General features: G+C 38.4%; 3 protein-coding genes and 1 non-coding gene across 5 annotated transcripts; 2 read left to right on the plus strand and 2 right to left on the minus strand.

Moving 5' to 3' along the window:
* The first annotated feature begins 3,164 nt into the window (after positions 1 to 3,164).
* LOC140796999 (probable LRR receptor-like serine/threonine-protein kinase At2g16250) lies at positions 3,165 to 7,323 on the plus strand. Its single transcript, XM_073150237.1, has 4 exons — positions 3,165 to 4,961; positions 5,390 to 5,515; positions 6,150 to 6,172; positions 6,269 to 7,323. Exons 1-4 carry the CDS (start codon positions 3,382 to 3,384, stop codon positions 6,844 to 6,846), a joined length of 2,307 nt encoding a protein of 768 aa, XP_073006338.1. The 5' UTR covers positions 3,165 to 3,381; the 3' UTR covers positions 6,847 to 7,323.
* A 212-nt stretch (positions 7,324 to 7,535) lies between these two features.
* On the minus strand, positions 7,536 to 7,607 carry TRNAQ-CUG (transfer RNA glutamine (anticodon CUG)). Its single transcript has one exon. It is a non-coding gene; the product is annotated as a tRNA-Gln (tRNA).
* Positions 7,608 to 7,674: 67 nt separating this feature from the next.
* Positions 7,675 to 11,870, plus strand: LOC140796658 (transcription termination factor MTERF2, chloroplastic). Of its 2 annotated transcripts, XM_073149732.1 has the most exons (7): positions 7,675 to 8,429; positions 8,522 to 8,927; positions 9,372 to 9,587; positions 9,727 to 9,834; positions 10,770 to 10,874; positions 10,958 to 11,044; positions 11,482 to 11,870. In XM_073149732.1, the coding sequence occupies exons 1-6, from the start codon at positions 7,741 to 7,743 to the stop codon at positions 11,033 to 11,035; spliced, it is 1,602 nt and encodes a 533-aa protein (XP_073005833.1). In that variant the 5' UTR covers positions 7,675 to 7,740; the 3' UTR covers positions 11,036 to 11,044; positions 11,482 to 11,870. The 2 variants fall into 2 exon arrangements, with proteins under 2 accessions (XP_073005833.1, XP_073005832.1); XM_073149731.1 differs by having other exon boundaries at positions 10,770 to 11,044.
* A 342-nt stretch (positions 11,871 to 12,212) lies between these two features.
* Positions 12,213 to 15,063, minus strand: LOC140796659 (uncharacterized). The gene is made up of 4 exons (XM_073149733.1): positions 14,820 to 15,063; positions 13,143 to 13,244; positions 12,932 to 13,053; positions 12,213 to 12,666 (listed from the first exon to the last, which is right to left on the minus strand). The coding sequence occupies exons 2-4, from the start codon at positions 13,219 to 13,221 to the stop codon at positions 12,427 to 12,429; spliced, it is 441 nt and encodes a 146-aa protein (XP_073005834.1). The 5' UTR covers positions 13,222 to 13,244; positions 14,820 to 15,063; the 3' UTR covers positions 12,213 to 12,426.
* Between the last annotated feature and the right edge of the window lie 215 nt (positions 15,064 to 15,278).

A 15,278-nucleotide genomic window follows, 5' to 3' on the forward strand; every position in this document is an offset into this window, starting at 1 on the left:
TTAGTCCAAACTAAGCAGAAATGAGTAGTACTAGTGTTAATCTCTAACACAAACTATATTTTATAAATATTTAATAAAAATATTACACTTAATTTGTAAATATTAAAAATATAGAAGGTGTTAAATTCAAAGTTCCAAAACAATCTTTCTTACCTTTCCCGTAGCCCTTGGGCTTTCAATAAGATTGGGCACACGGCCATACGTCTTATTTGGATAGTAGATATATTGGGCCTTATATGGGCCGTGATGGCATCTATACTACAGTACTGGCCCATAAATTGATAGAAATTGCATTATATTACCCCATGCGAGCAAGAGGTCACACAAATTGGCCTATTTTTGAAATTTGACCAATTCTTTGAAGAAAGAGGCCTCATACTACCAAATTGGTCCTTTTCTCCGTATGTTGATTGATTGGTTCCCTATTGTTCTACACGGTATAATACTCTTTTCTAGACTCGAACGTACTCCAGGTCTAGTTGCCAGCTAATTTCTTATTGGGCCGACAACCTTCAGAACAAGGCAAAAGAAATAGAAGAATACGACAGTTTTGATTGGTTGACTTTTTTCTATGTTACGAGAATTGAGAAGATAATAAGCTTTTCACACCGAAGAAAGAGACTCGTCTCCTAACTGTGTTTACTTCCCCCCGACCCCCAATGAGCTGATGCCACGAGGCCAAACCGCCATCACATATATCAATTTTTTTTATTCGTGAGCTTGAATGCTTAGATGATGATCTAGATACAGAAATACTTAGATCTCACCAAATTTTTTTTAGCCATATAGTAAAATGTATAGTCTAGGTTTTAAGTCATATACGTCGTTGAACAATTGCTTCGAATCAAATGTTAATAAAATTTGCTCTAAGCCATTGCACTGCCGAGTTGCTCCTCCAAGTCATCACGCTATCGAACCTTCAACCGAGTCAAAAAAATTTTCGCATATATCATTAGGACTGTAGCGTCTCGATTGGATCGATGAATGCGACAAAGTACAGGTCTGCAGTGGCGACGTAGGAATTTGCTACATCGAGTACCTTCCAAAGGAACTCTATAATTTGTGTTTATTATCATTATTATCATATTATATAAATATTTATCTTTTAATCCCTACGTCTACTTTTTAATGCCGAAAAATAGATAAAATTTTAATATAAATATCCTTAATTGATCTTAAATTTTGCTTCTCCAGTTATTTTAATTTTAAAAACTTATTTGAGTATTAAATTTATTTTACACTTATAATTAGTTTAATTCATCTATATTATAACTATCCATAAGAAAATTAACTCCAGACTATTTTCGAGAGTAAAATGAAGGGATTAAGTGATAAAGATATATCGATAAAAGTAAGATTTTTTAATAAAATTCCTTAAAAATATGTAAATTGCATAAATATGTTCATCTGACCCCGTGTTTTTTTATGAAGTCAAAGAGACTCTAGTGCTCAATTCCACTTACTACCCAACTTGTTTTGAATCTTGATATTATTTTATTTTTCTACGAGAATTTTCCGGAGCAAATCTGCTAAAAGTATTGGAAGTTCCATGATGGATTCCAACTATAGGTAGGTGGAGTTAATACAATAAAAATTTCAAGTTTACTCTCTTTTTTTATTTCAAAAAAATAAAAAATAAAGAAATCCTAGGAATTGAAAGAGTAAATTAATAAAGCAAAAAATGTGCATATCTTCTCTTTTTCTCCCTAAAACTAAGTAACAGTTGCTTATTATATATGGGAGAAAAATTTGTATATAACATCTTTTTTTTAACCATATTATGATTTATATATTATATTTTTATTATAATTTAGTAAATATATGTAGAAAATATTCTATTATTAAATTAATAAAATATCTGAGTTAAATTAACTGTACTAAAACAATTATAAAAATATCATAAATCAAGTCATACTAAGAACAATTTAGTTATCTTAGAAATAAGAATATTTTAATTATTTTACAGAATATTTTTATAGTGTTAAAGTTTAAATTTATTCAAGAATATTTTTTATACATATTCATTAAATTATATAGCTTAACTTATAAATATTAAAAATATAAGTTGTAAATCATAGTATCGTTAAAAGAAAATTAGGATGCGATATGCAAATTTATCTATATGGGCCTTAAATATCAATTGGAATAGACAAAAAACTTTGGAACTATCACGTCTCAAACCCATATAGTATACTAAAGGACATTGACCTTAATAAGATTCTTCCACGCCTACGTGGCTATTTGCGGCTCTCCTATTGGCGCCGCACTGCTTTTAGAAAAAGAAAATTGTGTGACAAGACATAATATTCTGGGACCACAGGCGGCAAAATTGACCAAAGAAATTTAGGCAACTATCCTCCGGTTTGGTTTGTGAAAATAGTGGGATTTATTCTTCAATTAGTTTTATTAACAGCATGATTAATGCTAATTAAATTATGCTGAAGGCATTAAGCATGTTTTTAAATTGGAAGAAAATAATAATTTATTACATGGTCTCCTTAACGTGGTGGGGTGCAACTCTGTCAGTTATCCAATATTATAATGGATGACACGAAAGCCTGGAAAAGGCTAAATGCTACGTGTTGTGCTGGATGACACGGCAAGCACTTGGGCATGCTAAGCTTCGCAATGTAAACGAAGGCTTAATTTTCTTCTCGCCTATCCAAAGTAATTTTATCCACACATCCTCTGAAATAATAACTATGCTGATGATTATTATATATTCTCTGTCCTTCTACTAACAGAGTAAAAAAACCTTAATACAATATTTTTTAGTTGTGCTGTTGTTTTCCATCAAGTAGATATCAAATCAAGAATAGAATTATTGAGCTTATATGTAAAATGAATTAGAATAATTTAATATTTGGCTGTAACTTTAGAATTAGAATAGGAAAAAATAATTTAAAACCAAACAGGGGCTTCCGCTTCCTACCGATTCCACTCAAAAGACGTGTGCTTGAACAGGTAAATATAACTCAAAAGAGTCCCAAAATGGAAATGGCCCAAAAAGCCACCGCCATCTTCAAAAATTTTTAACCATCTACGGACACCCACAGACTAAAAAAGGAGGAGAAAGAATCGTCAAACTCTTTTAATTTTTTTTTCAAATTCCCACTATCTCACTCGATCTTATATCTTCCCACCTGACTTTCCGTAGTCAACGCTCGCTCCTCCTCTTCCCTCCTTCCTCTTTCGCGGACGAAAGAGAAGGATATAGAGAGAAAACGATGCTCAATATCTCGCTCCTTCTTCTCTTCCACCCGCTTTTGGGGAGATTTTCTTCACTCTTCGTTGAAGCATAACATAATTTTACATCATCTTCTTATATCACGATCCTCGAAATAGATCACTTTTATTTTTTTGGTTAAATTTTTATCTCACATGAATTATCGATTATTTCTTCTTTATTTTCTCGTATACTTCTACTCGTCCAGAGTAGCCCAGTCATTGAACTCCACCGCCGACTTCGCCGGCCTCCTCAGCCTCCGGGCCTCCCTGAGCCTTCGGGCTCGGGATTGGCCCATCAAATCCGACCCGTGCCTTAACTGGACCGGAGTCACGTGCCGCTCCGGCCGAGTCGTCTCCCTCAACCTCTCCGGCCTACGGCGGACCCACCTCGGCCGGCTCAACCCAAACTTTAGCGTCGACGGCTTGCAGAACCTAACTCTCCTCTCCTCCTTCAACGCCTCCACCTTCCTCCTCCCCGGCTCGATCCCGGCTTGGTTCGGCCACCGCCTCTCGCCGGGGATCTCCTCCATCGATCTCCGGTCCGCCGGCGTCAACGGCACCATCCCCGCCGACCTCGGCTTGCTCAGTAACCTGACAACCCTACTCCTTTCCCATAATGCCCTCACGGGTCCGATCCCGTCACCGCTCGGTAACCTCTCCTCTCTCGTCTCCCTCGATCTCAGCCACAACAACCTCTCCGGAAGCCTCCCGGCGTCGCTGCTCTCTCTCACTGGTTTGACTCTTCTCGACCTCTCGTCGAATAATCTCACCGGCAAGTTTCCGGACCTCTCGAGCAATGTCAACGGAAGTGGTGGGGTATTCAACCTCTCGAATAATTTCTACTACGGTCGGATCTCTTCTTCAATTGGAGTTCTTGCAGAAAAATTTCATCTGGTAGATATCTCGAATAATTACTTTGAGGGGGAAGTAATTGCAACAAATGGAGTTGGAAACGTATCGAGTGCAAGGAATTGCTTCCGCAGTGCTTTATCTCAGAAGAATAATACAGATTGCGAAGAGTTCTATAGAGAAAAAGGGGAAGCATTTGATGGTCTCTCGCCACCACCGGCTTCGTCGCCAGAATCCCCACCTAAGAAGACAAGTGCCAATTGGAAATATATTTTGGGAGGAGTACTTGGGGGAGTAGCATTAATCATTATTGTGATTATAGTCACTTTGTTGTGCCTAATTAGGAGAAGAAGACCTCGTAGAAGGAGAGGTAGTAATGCTAACGGTGTTCGTTCTTTGGTTGCGCCAATGCCTTCGTCTCCTGCCGCCGTTGTTAGGAAATCGTCGGCGGTGGGGGATCTCAACTATGAGAAGTTGTTTCATGCAACTTCTGGTTTTAGTGACATGAAGCTTATCAAGCATGGGCATACAGGGGACCTGTATCTTGGTGAGCTGGAAGACGGACCTCAAGTAGTTGTGAAGAAAACTGATGTCAAGACTGTTAGGAATGAATCTTATGCTGGAGAATTGAGCTTTTTCGGCAAGTTTTCGCACGATAGATTTGTTCCTTTTCTTGGACATTGCTCAAAGAGTGAGGAGGAGGAGCTTCTGGTTTATAAGTATATGCCTAAAGGAGACCTGACTAGTGCGTTGCACAAGGAACCTGGGCTTGAGGAAGACGGATTGCCGTCGCTGGATTGGATAACGAGGTTGAAGATCGCGACAGGGATAGCTGAGGCTCTATGTTTTATGCATCACGAATGTACGCCACCAATGGTTCACAGGTACATTTGTAATCTTATTTGATCTTATGATGTCAATTTTGTTCTACCTATCTTTTGTGCTACTCATTTCTAGGAGTTGGCATTGAACATTTTCAGGGCATTTTGCTAACACGATCTTAACTGTATCGACTATAAGACATTTGAGATATCTCCATATTGTTCTTCTGATTTTGTCCATCATGTCATAGTATGAGATATTTGCATCTTGTTGAAACTTTCATAAAACAACACTTTCTTACCAAAAGAATATTAAGTTTTCTGCAGTTGCATTAACTGTCTAAGTTGCTTTGGCCCTGCAAGTGGATGAATGACAGTCTAGTTTGTTTTCTTGTTAATATCGATGTCCAACAAGTATGAGAATAAACACTTTGTGTGCATGTGCACAACCCGACTGAGAGTGTGTACTGACTTCATTTTTATGATTATAGAGATGTTCAAGCAAGTAGTGTTCTTCTTGATGATAAGTATGAAGTCCGGCTTGGAAGCCTGAGTGATGTACAACAGCAATCAGATGGACAACAGAATGTCTTTACCAGGATGTTGAGATCGTCAAAGTAAGCTTCTTCATGCTGATATCAAGCATGTCTCCCCATTATTTTACTTGTTGATTTCTTTTTCCTTGCTATTCTTGCATAACTTCTCCCGACTATTCAAGCTTTAACACTCCTGATACATATTGGCACAATCATGAGTGAGTGGCAGTGACTAGTGATACCCTGAATTTTGAGGTTTGCAAACTTGTATTCAGTTATGTTTGAAACTTTGGATGACCATTGGATATTTGATTTCCTCTAGTCTTCATGGTAGGTTAGGCTGATGTATCATTCTTGTTCACCAAATCAGTTTTTCCTCTCAGCATCCAGAGAATAAAACTAGATAGAAAGTTTTAAGCAAGTTAAATATGAAGAAGGATTGGATATGATGCAGTGCTACAAACCTCTGTGATGTTTAGTTTGCAGAAGTACTGGGAAAGTTATAGGAAGATAATCTATTTCTAACACCAATTGCTCATTTACTTTTGGCTAGTCTACTCTTATATTACTTGATGGAATTCTATTTACTACCATAGACCTGCTTTTGTGTTGTCGAACATTTACATTCTTTTTACCAATAGAATTTTTTTGAAAAGGTCATGAAACATTATGACTTCTTTCTAACATTAGCTTTATCTCGTTCTGTGTGGGACAGGAAGCTGGAAAGAAGCATTTCAGGTATGCAATCTTTCAGGAAAACTCAGAGCAATTCTTCTCTCGTTTTCAGGAAAATTATGCTAGAGCTGACTTTGTTGTTAATCTCTTTGGTTGCAGGCGCTCCTGCTATATGTGCCTATGATGTGTACTGCTTAGGAAAGGTGCTGCTTGAATTGGTGACGGGGAAGCTTGGCATAAGTGGCTCGAGTGATGCTGCCATGAGTGAGTGGGTGGAGAGCACACTAACTTACATCAACATTAATGAGAAGGAGCTTGTGACGAAAATTGTGGATCCTTCTCTTCCTGTGGATGAGGACCATCTGGAGGAGGTGTGGGCTGTGGCAATTGTCGCGAAGTCCTGCCTCAACTTAAAGCCTTCAAGGAGACCACTTGCTCGCTATGTCCTCAGAGCCCTTGAGAATCCATTGAGGGTAGTGAGGGAGGATACTTGTAACAGTTCAGCTCGAATTAGGACTACATCATCTCGCGGCTCATGGCATAGTGCTCTTCGTGGAAGCTGGCGTCAAAGTTCAGAAAGTTTTTCTGCTACTGCATCAAGGAGAATAAGAGGTAACAGTTTTAGACATTCATCCAGATCTCAAGAGAGTGGAGAAGAACTCTCTTTCTCGTTTAAGAGATCATCAAGGGAGATTTTCCCGGATCCGTCAAGATTGGCAGTTTATGTTGATGATTAGGGAGATGGCGTTTGTGATTCTTTTGTACGTAAATTCTTTGTCAGGCTCCCCATTTGAGCATATATATATATATATATATATATATATATATATATATATATATATATATATATATATATTATTTCTCCGTATGGTCTGCATCCTCCAATTGCCTCAAAAGGAGGAAGAACAGTCTATGCAAAGAGAAAAAGAAGAGAGGGAAATAAAACCACTTCATGTATTATGAAAAGCTCCATCTGCAACTCAATAGGTTAGGTTAGCAAGGGATTCAAGAGGCCGGGTTACTGCTTGGTTTAGTTTTTTGCAGTTTGTCTTGGGTTTTTTTGAGGTATACAAGCTGCAATGTTGTGTTTGTGAATTGTAATAACTTCTTAATTTGTGTACATATAGGTTTGTATAATTGGTCTGTATGATTGTACTTCATCTTTCTCCTTTTTTTTTATCATAATAAAGTAGCATATAATAGGGCTTTTACAATTTATTTGTATATACATTTTTTAGTTAGTATATATATATTATAATTGATGCACATTATAATGAATTGCTCATTTACATATGGAATGCACACTAGAATAATTTATTATTAAAAAAAGTATATATAATTAAATTGTAAAAATAATTCTTCTCTTGTTGGATAAGCCATTCTAGCTAAATAAATTTAAAGCAACAGGTGAAAAATGGTAAAATTAAGGTCCCACCGAGATTTGAACTCGGGTTACTGGATTCAGAGTCCAATGTCCTGACCACTAGACCATGGGACCAATTGGAGATAGTTTTTAACCATCTTAAATACTTTAAGTTTCTTTTTCTCTCCTCTCCAAAGTATTCTTCTTCCTTCTCTCCCACCAATCTCCAATACGAAACGAGGGATTTAAGAGATAAACTTCTTCTTCGATGCTCTCCCACCACCACTTCGTCTTCCTCCATGGCTTTCTCCACCCAAACCCTAACCCTAACCCCAATCCCTTCCTCCTTTTCCCCACTCCTTCCTCTCGCAAACCCCTCAGCTCCTTCCCTATTCGTGCACTCGACTCCGACAACCAACCAGTATCCCTCGCTCCCTTCGAGCCCGATCAAGAACCAAACACCTCTCTCCTCTCCCGTCGCCAGAACGCGAATTCAACCGGTCTCCTCCTCCTCCACTCCGAAACCCTAGCTCAATCCACGGAAGAAGACATCGAGGACCGGGAAGAGGAGGAGGAGGTCCGGAGAAAGGTCGCCGAGGAGGTCTCCCTTGCAACACGAAGGAATCCAAGATTCCCCGGCTCTATCGACTTCCCCAAGGCTGGGCGCCTCGATCCACCTCCCGACCTGCGTCTTGTTCTTGGCAGCGATGATCGGGTTCTCAAAAGAGCACTTGAGGTGCGGCGAGGGGTCGCCGCCGAGACGTTGAAGGTGGCGCTGCGAGCCGGGAAACTCAGCGTTACTTACTCCACTAACCTTGTTTCGAAGCTGTCGGATTTCGTTGATCATGTGGTTATTGAGGCGGCGGCGTTAAAAGGTGTTCCAGAGTTCTCCCACATGTCGTTTAATGCGAGGGCGAGGAGTTACATAGAGAGTTCTGGGGTTGTGCCTCTTGTCAAGTAAGAACTTTGGTATCTCTATGTTGAAAGGAATATTTTTCATGTAGCTGAGAGTTTTAACTTGCATATATATATATATATGCTATCTTCAGGTGGTTGAAGCACAATTCACTGACATATCCACAAATTGGGAAGGTAATCTGTATGTGCTCTGGCAATCTTGTGCGTGTGAGGCTCATTGTTGATTGGTTGAAATCAATTCATGTAAAAGGAGAGTTTCTTGGGATTGTTCTTGTGAAGGGAGGGTTTGTTTCAAGTTGCAGCTTAGAGGCATTGGAGGACATTGTTGATTATCTTGAGGAAAATGGCGTGAGGAGGGAATGGGTGGGTTATGTTGTTAGTCGATGTCCACAGATGCTGAGTTTGACCATGGAGGAATTAGAAACACGCGTTAAGTTTTATATGGATATGGGGTTGGACAGAAAGGACTTTGGCACAATGGTCTTTGATTATCCCAAAGCTCTCGGGTTTTTCAGCATGGAAGACATGAATAGTAAGGTGCTCGACCTTTTCTTGTTTTGGTGTTTATTTTCATTTGCACGTGGCTATTGATATAGTTGGTATCACTGAGGCTGTTTGGGATTGCATTAGTTCTTACTTGCGGTTGAGTATCAATATCAAATTTAGTGTTTAGTGCTAAAATATTATAGTTGTTCTTCATTTATTGTCATTTGCAGTAAATTAAACTATATGACTTGATAGGTATAGTATATTGGTACTAAGCATTAAAAGTGTAAGTAGTTGAGGGCATTATGTAAAGGGAATCATGTATAATATTATCCAAAGACTTATCAAACTAAGACTGTTAGACCAAGTCATCTGGAATACTTCTTTTTTCTGTATATTTTGCTACACTCCAAGGATGTTGTCGACAATGTCTAGAATTCCTTGAAGATTTATCATCCTTTATTTGCATTAAACCTCCTCCCTTTTTTTTTCTAGGTTCAATACCTTAAGGAGTTTGGTTTGAGTGGTGAAGGTGTTGGGCGATTGTTGGCTTTTAAGCCACAACTAATGGGTTGCAGCATTGAGGAAAGATGGAAACCCCTTGTTAAGTATCTGTATTACCTTGGCGTTCCCCGTGATGGTATGAAAAGAATTCTTATGGTTAAACCTATGATTTTCTGCGTTGACCTGGAGACAACCATTGCACCAAAGGTATGGCTTTTGCGACATGAAAATTATTTCCTACATTTTCTACAATTGCTGTCTTGCTAAAGGAGAATGCTCTGATACTATCGTATGCGTTGTATCTTTGTGCCTTTTCTTACCATCTTTTTTTCTTTTTGATGTTTAGGTACGATTTCTACAGGACATAGGCATCAGAGATGAAGCCATTGGTGGTGTCCTTGTTAAGTTCCCATCCATACTGACTTACAGTCTTTACAAGAAAATCCGCCCAGTGGTTCGTCCTTATCTTATTTTGATCTTTTATTTTTTTTACCATCAATCTGTTAATTAAGCATCAGATTAGTATGTTTAATTGTTTGTCATAATATTAGCAATCAATCACTTGATAGCAACATTAATTTTGCAGTTGATACTTCTGTTTTTGCTGGTGGCAAATTGATACTGTTGTGTAATTGTATGGTTACTTTAAATATAAGTGGACTAGTTGGGTTTTGCATGAATATATTCTGAGGGTCTATGATGAACCTTCTCTATTGGCTGTTCACAAGAGATGGTAGTTTAAGAGGAAAGAGAAGCAACATGAGGTTATTTACTTGCCTACACTGGTATTTTGCTTCACTTTAACTTATTTAAATATGCCATCTGGCAAAGATTGTCACCTTCTTGTCCATCATTTATGTTGAAGTTATTTGTCCGGGAGAGGGCACCAAATTATGAAACTTGAGGTCTCATACTTATTTGTCAGAAAGTCATCATAAGTTAATTGGCCTTGATTCCAAGTGATGCCATTTAGAGAAGATAATTCAAAGTTGTGATAACCACATTGCAATCAAGTTATATTCATTTCCTTATTTGCCAGATATATGCCTACTTTCTTAGTGTGCATTGTGGCATCATGGTTAAGTCTTGCATCTACCTTGTGGGTGGAGGTCTGAGCCACTGAAACTACCTGTCTGGATAGTGGCTTAGAACTTTACATACATACCTTCCCGGTACCCTGCATTGGCAGGATCCTGGTGCACGGGGCCACCTGTTTTATTTATCCTATATACTATATAAGACAGATAAGAGGTGAGAGATAAAGTATTCCAAAGATTCCACTCATTACAGTTCCTGGGTAATATTGACTGCTTCACATTTGGTGCTTCTGCTGCATAATCATTCCTTGATATTCTCTTTCTGCTTATGTCTAAACTTTGATTTCTACAGGTCATATTTTTGATGACAAAGGCTGGGGTTTCACAAAAAGATATTGGAAAAGTTATTGCCCTGGATCCACAACTTGTGGGCTGCAGTATAATAAAGAAGCTGGAGGTTAATGTTAATTACTTCTTGTCTTTGGGCATTCGTCTCCATTCACTCGGTGAGATGATTGCTGACTTCCCAATGCTTCTTAGATACAACTTGGATATCCTTCGCCCAAAATACCGATACTTGAGACGAATTATGGTCCGCCCATTGCAAGATCTCATTGAGTTTCCAAGGTGATCTATAAAACTCTGCTAAGTTATTAATCTTTAATTAGAATATATCCATTTACGCCTTTTTCCACTTTGCTAGTTCCTTAAGTAGGCAGTTTGTCTTTTTAGGCTGTTTGGTGGTTTATCTAATCGACATGAACAGTGGTATTCTCATAAGCTAACCAGGGGCAGTCCAATATGGACTTGCCTGGAAGGCTTCAGGAGAACAGCTGAAAGAGCATTTCGTATTTGGTTCAGAAATCTCCCAGGAGAAATTGCACTGTTGCAATACTGGTGTAATTAAGCAATTTTACTTTAGGGTTGGCTGTTTTCTTTATAATTGCAGTTCCATTGTTTAATCTGTTTAACATTCTGTTATTGCCCAGTTAAGCTTTCTTTCTATTGCTTGCTGTTTGTATTCACATCCGATAACAAATGCATTTGGCTGGCAAAATTTTCAGGTTCTTTAGTTATTCGCTGGATGGTAGAATAGCACCAAGGCACCAGATCTTAGTGGCAAACAGAATCAACTTCAAGTTGCGGTACATGTTGGTTGACTCTGACGAAGGGTTCAATAAGAGGGTGCAGGCTGCTGTTGAGAGGCGAGAGAAGTTTGAAGCTGGGAAGGCAAATCTTGAGATGGCCAATTCTGATTCAGCTCAAGTTGCTTCCACAACTCCCTAAGACATGGAATGTCGTGGCCATCTGCCTAATCTTTTTGGTGTATAAATGCATTTATAAGAGAAGTAATACAGCTTGCTCTTCATCTTTTACTGTTGTACATTAGTCTTAACTGTGTAAAAATTCTTGGCTAATTTGTGACTTGGGAATATGAATACACTCCTCTAAACATACCTCCACCACTATATTCTCCAGTTGAGACCTGTAAAGTTAAGGTGCAAGTATATTGCGCACGGATTCAGAAAAGACTACCAAAAGAGGAAAAATAGCATTGAAAGTATGTAGATCAAAGGCACAGCATCCGTCTTGTGCAACTATCGGGTAATTTGCTTATAAAGAAGTGATGGGTAAAATACAACTTATCAAGGCTGCATGACATTCCCAGAAAACATCTATTGAGGATTCAATAAACGCACGGAATAAAAAAAACCTTACAAACAAATTTCCACCGATGCAGCCGAGCAAATTTTCCATCACATACTCAGGATGAAAGAAAATTTCAAGTGGAATGTTTTGTAGATCAGTAGAGAAAAATCCCCCAGGATTCAATATTAAAGTTTTGAGTAAATCATCACAGATAGACCGGAGTATACTTTGAAGCATCTGAAGATGGCAGATGTAAGTCCTCTCAACCTTACTAACCACGAGCATACAGATGGAAAGATAAGTTGTTTCCCTCACCCAACTTCCCCATGAAGATCTTCATTTACTTGAAGAAATTCTAGCTAGCAGAATTGGCCTTCAGGATCAGCTGAAGCAGCACTAGTTGTATAGATGGGGTGGAGAACATGACCCTCAGTAGGATCAACATGTACCCACTTTCTACCACTCAGCTTATGGCGTTCAAACCGCACATTCCCTTCTTTCAGGGCATACAGAGTATGATCCTTTCCTATCCCAACGTAGTCTCCAGGATGGAAGCGAGTACCGCGTTGGCGAACGATAATGTTCCCTGGTATCACTTTCTGCAAAGCAAAATAACAATTAATAACAAGTGACGAAAACATATATATATTATTATCATAACATAACAACTCTATACAACAGCATGTGGCTCTTCTGTCAGCGCTTCTGATATCCAGATTAAATTTGGGCACAAGACAGCTAATAGGCTAAACAATCATTACAGCATACTTTAGCTACTGAGATATAATAGAGAGACTATCCAGGTCATGTTCTATCATATCATTATTTCCAACAATGAATCAAAAAGTAATTTGAAATGCAGACCTCTCCACCAAACTTCTTCACACCTAGATACTTGGGGTTAGAGTCACGACCATTTTTCGTGGATCCTGCACTCTTTTTAGTGGCCCAACGCTTAATCACCAAGCTCAATCCCCCAGATGACTCTGAAATGAGGGTGTATTGACCAGTCAAATAGATAAAGTACAACAGAGAAGTAACGGGTACATTTTCCAGAAGCTATTCAGGTCATTACCAGTAGCGCTACTATAAACCTGAGCATTCGATACTAATTCTTTCAGACCCACTCGTCTGCAAATTGTTGAAAGAGACATTCTATTCTCTTCTGACAAGACACCTGCATAAAGTTTCATACAAAATTCAGGAAAGTAGACTAAATAGACTATTATTTATTAAACAGAAACATCCGATTGCTAGACAGGAATATGGTTGAGTTTGACAAATGCCCAGAAATTTTCCAGCAGATATTGCTTAGATGAAATTCACACAAATATCAGTTGCTTCTTCTAATTTTAGTTCAATCTTAACTGCATTTATCCTCATGTTTATAGCACATTTGAATCACTCACTAGTTAACCCGTTAAAAGGAATGTCTACACTAATTAAAGAACCACTATATCCCAACAGGAAACTACAATCAATATTATTTAGCTTTCAACTAATAGAATGATCAAGCACTAGATCAGCACATTGAGATGTAAAGCCATAAAAAACAAAGAATATATTTAAATAAACTTGAATCATAATCAAATCTTAATAAACTGGTTCGAATCAATTGCTATTTTATGGGATCAGGTCAAACAATAATCTAGGGCTGATTTGGGATCCAAAAGAATTTTCCAAGAAGAAAGCTTTTCAGGTTCGGAGCCCAAATTGAGCATAAATGCGTTTATCTTGCAGCAAAAACAACTTCCCATTTTTGGTTTTAAGTCCAGTAATTTTTTTCCTTTTCCAGTTTTGGATCTTTTGCTCTTCCGGAGCTTTTTGAATATAACTATATTTGATTTTTTTGGCTTAAAATAATAAACTCTAGGATGTGTAAATTATTTGCACTCTATTACACTAAAATATGCACTCAGTTTTATACACTAAATAAAAATTAAATTACAAAAAACCCCTTTGACTAAGACCCACGGGAATCGTGACCAAATCCCTTTTTTTTGCTGGTTGTCTGCTAGAGGCATTGATGCGCTTACTATAAAGAAAATCTATATATATATATATATATATATATATATATATATATATTTCTTTGCAGCTCAATTACTTACCGATTAGAAGATTAACCTTATATGAATTGCTATTACTTTGATAAATATTTCAGTATGTCAAACAAGCCCGGTGTCTGAAAGGAATACCGGTCAAAAGAATCACAATTGCCTCAGCTATGGTACGAGTAATGGTATGCTCGCTTCGTGGTTCGCTACATTTTTTACATTCCACAGCTTAAAGATATTTTTAAGAGGCTCATAAAGGTCCATTTACAGGCCAGGGTTATAAGGGTTTCCATGAAATTCTAATAGATTCGTGAACTAAAAAATAGACCTAGAAGCATAAAAAACGGCATCTGAAAAGACTCCAATTGTATTATAAACTTCGTGGGCAAGGCTTTTCACACATCCGAATTTGATCAACTTGTCTGCGCCTTGAAAATAGATCAGAGGTGCAGATATGAAACAGGCATTCCACAAACAGGCAGATATGAACAGAGGAGTGAACTGGAGTGTTTGTGGATTGCCTGTTTCATATATGCAGATCTAACAATTAACGAAAAAAGATCTTTGATTAAAATTAATCTGCCATAAGAACTTCGATCCCTAATTTACGTGCCAGAATACGGAGAGATTTTGTAGGGAAGTAAAAACTAAAAACCAATTAAACATCTAAATCTTCAACAAAAATAAGTGCAAACCTCGGGCTTGGCAGGCGGCGGCGGTGAGGGCTGGAACACTCTAAACAGCGGGGTGAGCCGGTGAGGAGATCCGACGACGGCAGGCGGAAGGCGGCAAGTTGGGGCGAAAATTATTCCCCCTTTCTGGCTTTCGATGAGGCGGCTGGACTCGCTGGAGTGGAGAGTGGAGAAGGCGTGAGGTGAACCGAGGCGTGCCCTCCTAACGCAGGACCGTCCAAATAAACGAACGTAGGCTGTGGTCTCCAAAATCATCAAACGTCCGTTTGATCACATCTGATCGGACGGTACAGGAATACAGGGAACCAACTAGCAGAATTTAGACCCAACTAGTCAATTTACTCGGATCGGATTATTTATTTATTTGAGAAAAGCTTGAGGATTAAAACCCCAATTATGGAACCCAAGTTTGGATCCGATGCAGTGTTTCTAGAACTAATAGTACATCGGACATAGGCAAGT

This window comes from Typha latifolia, chromosome 10 (assembly GCF_019914945.1).
Source record: "Typha latifolia isolate L0001 chromosome 10, TyphaL0001v2, whole genome shotgun sequence".
Classification (NCBI taxonomy): Eukaryota; Viridiplantae; Streptophyta; class Magnoliopsida; order Poales; family Typhaceae; genus Typha; species Typha latifolia.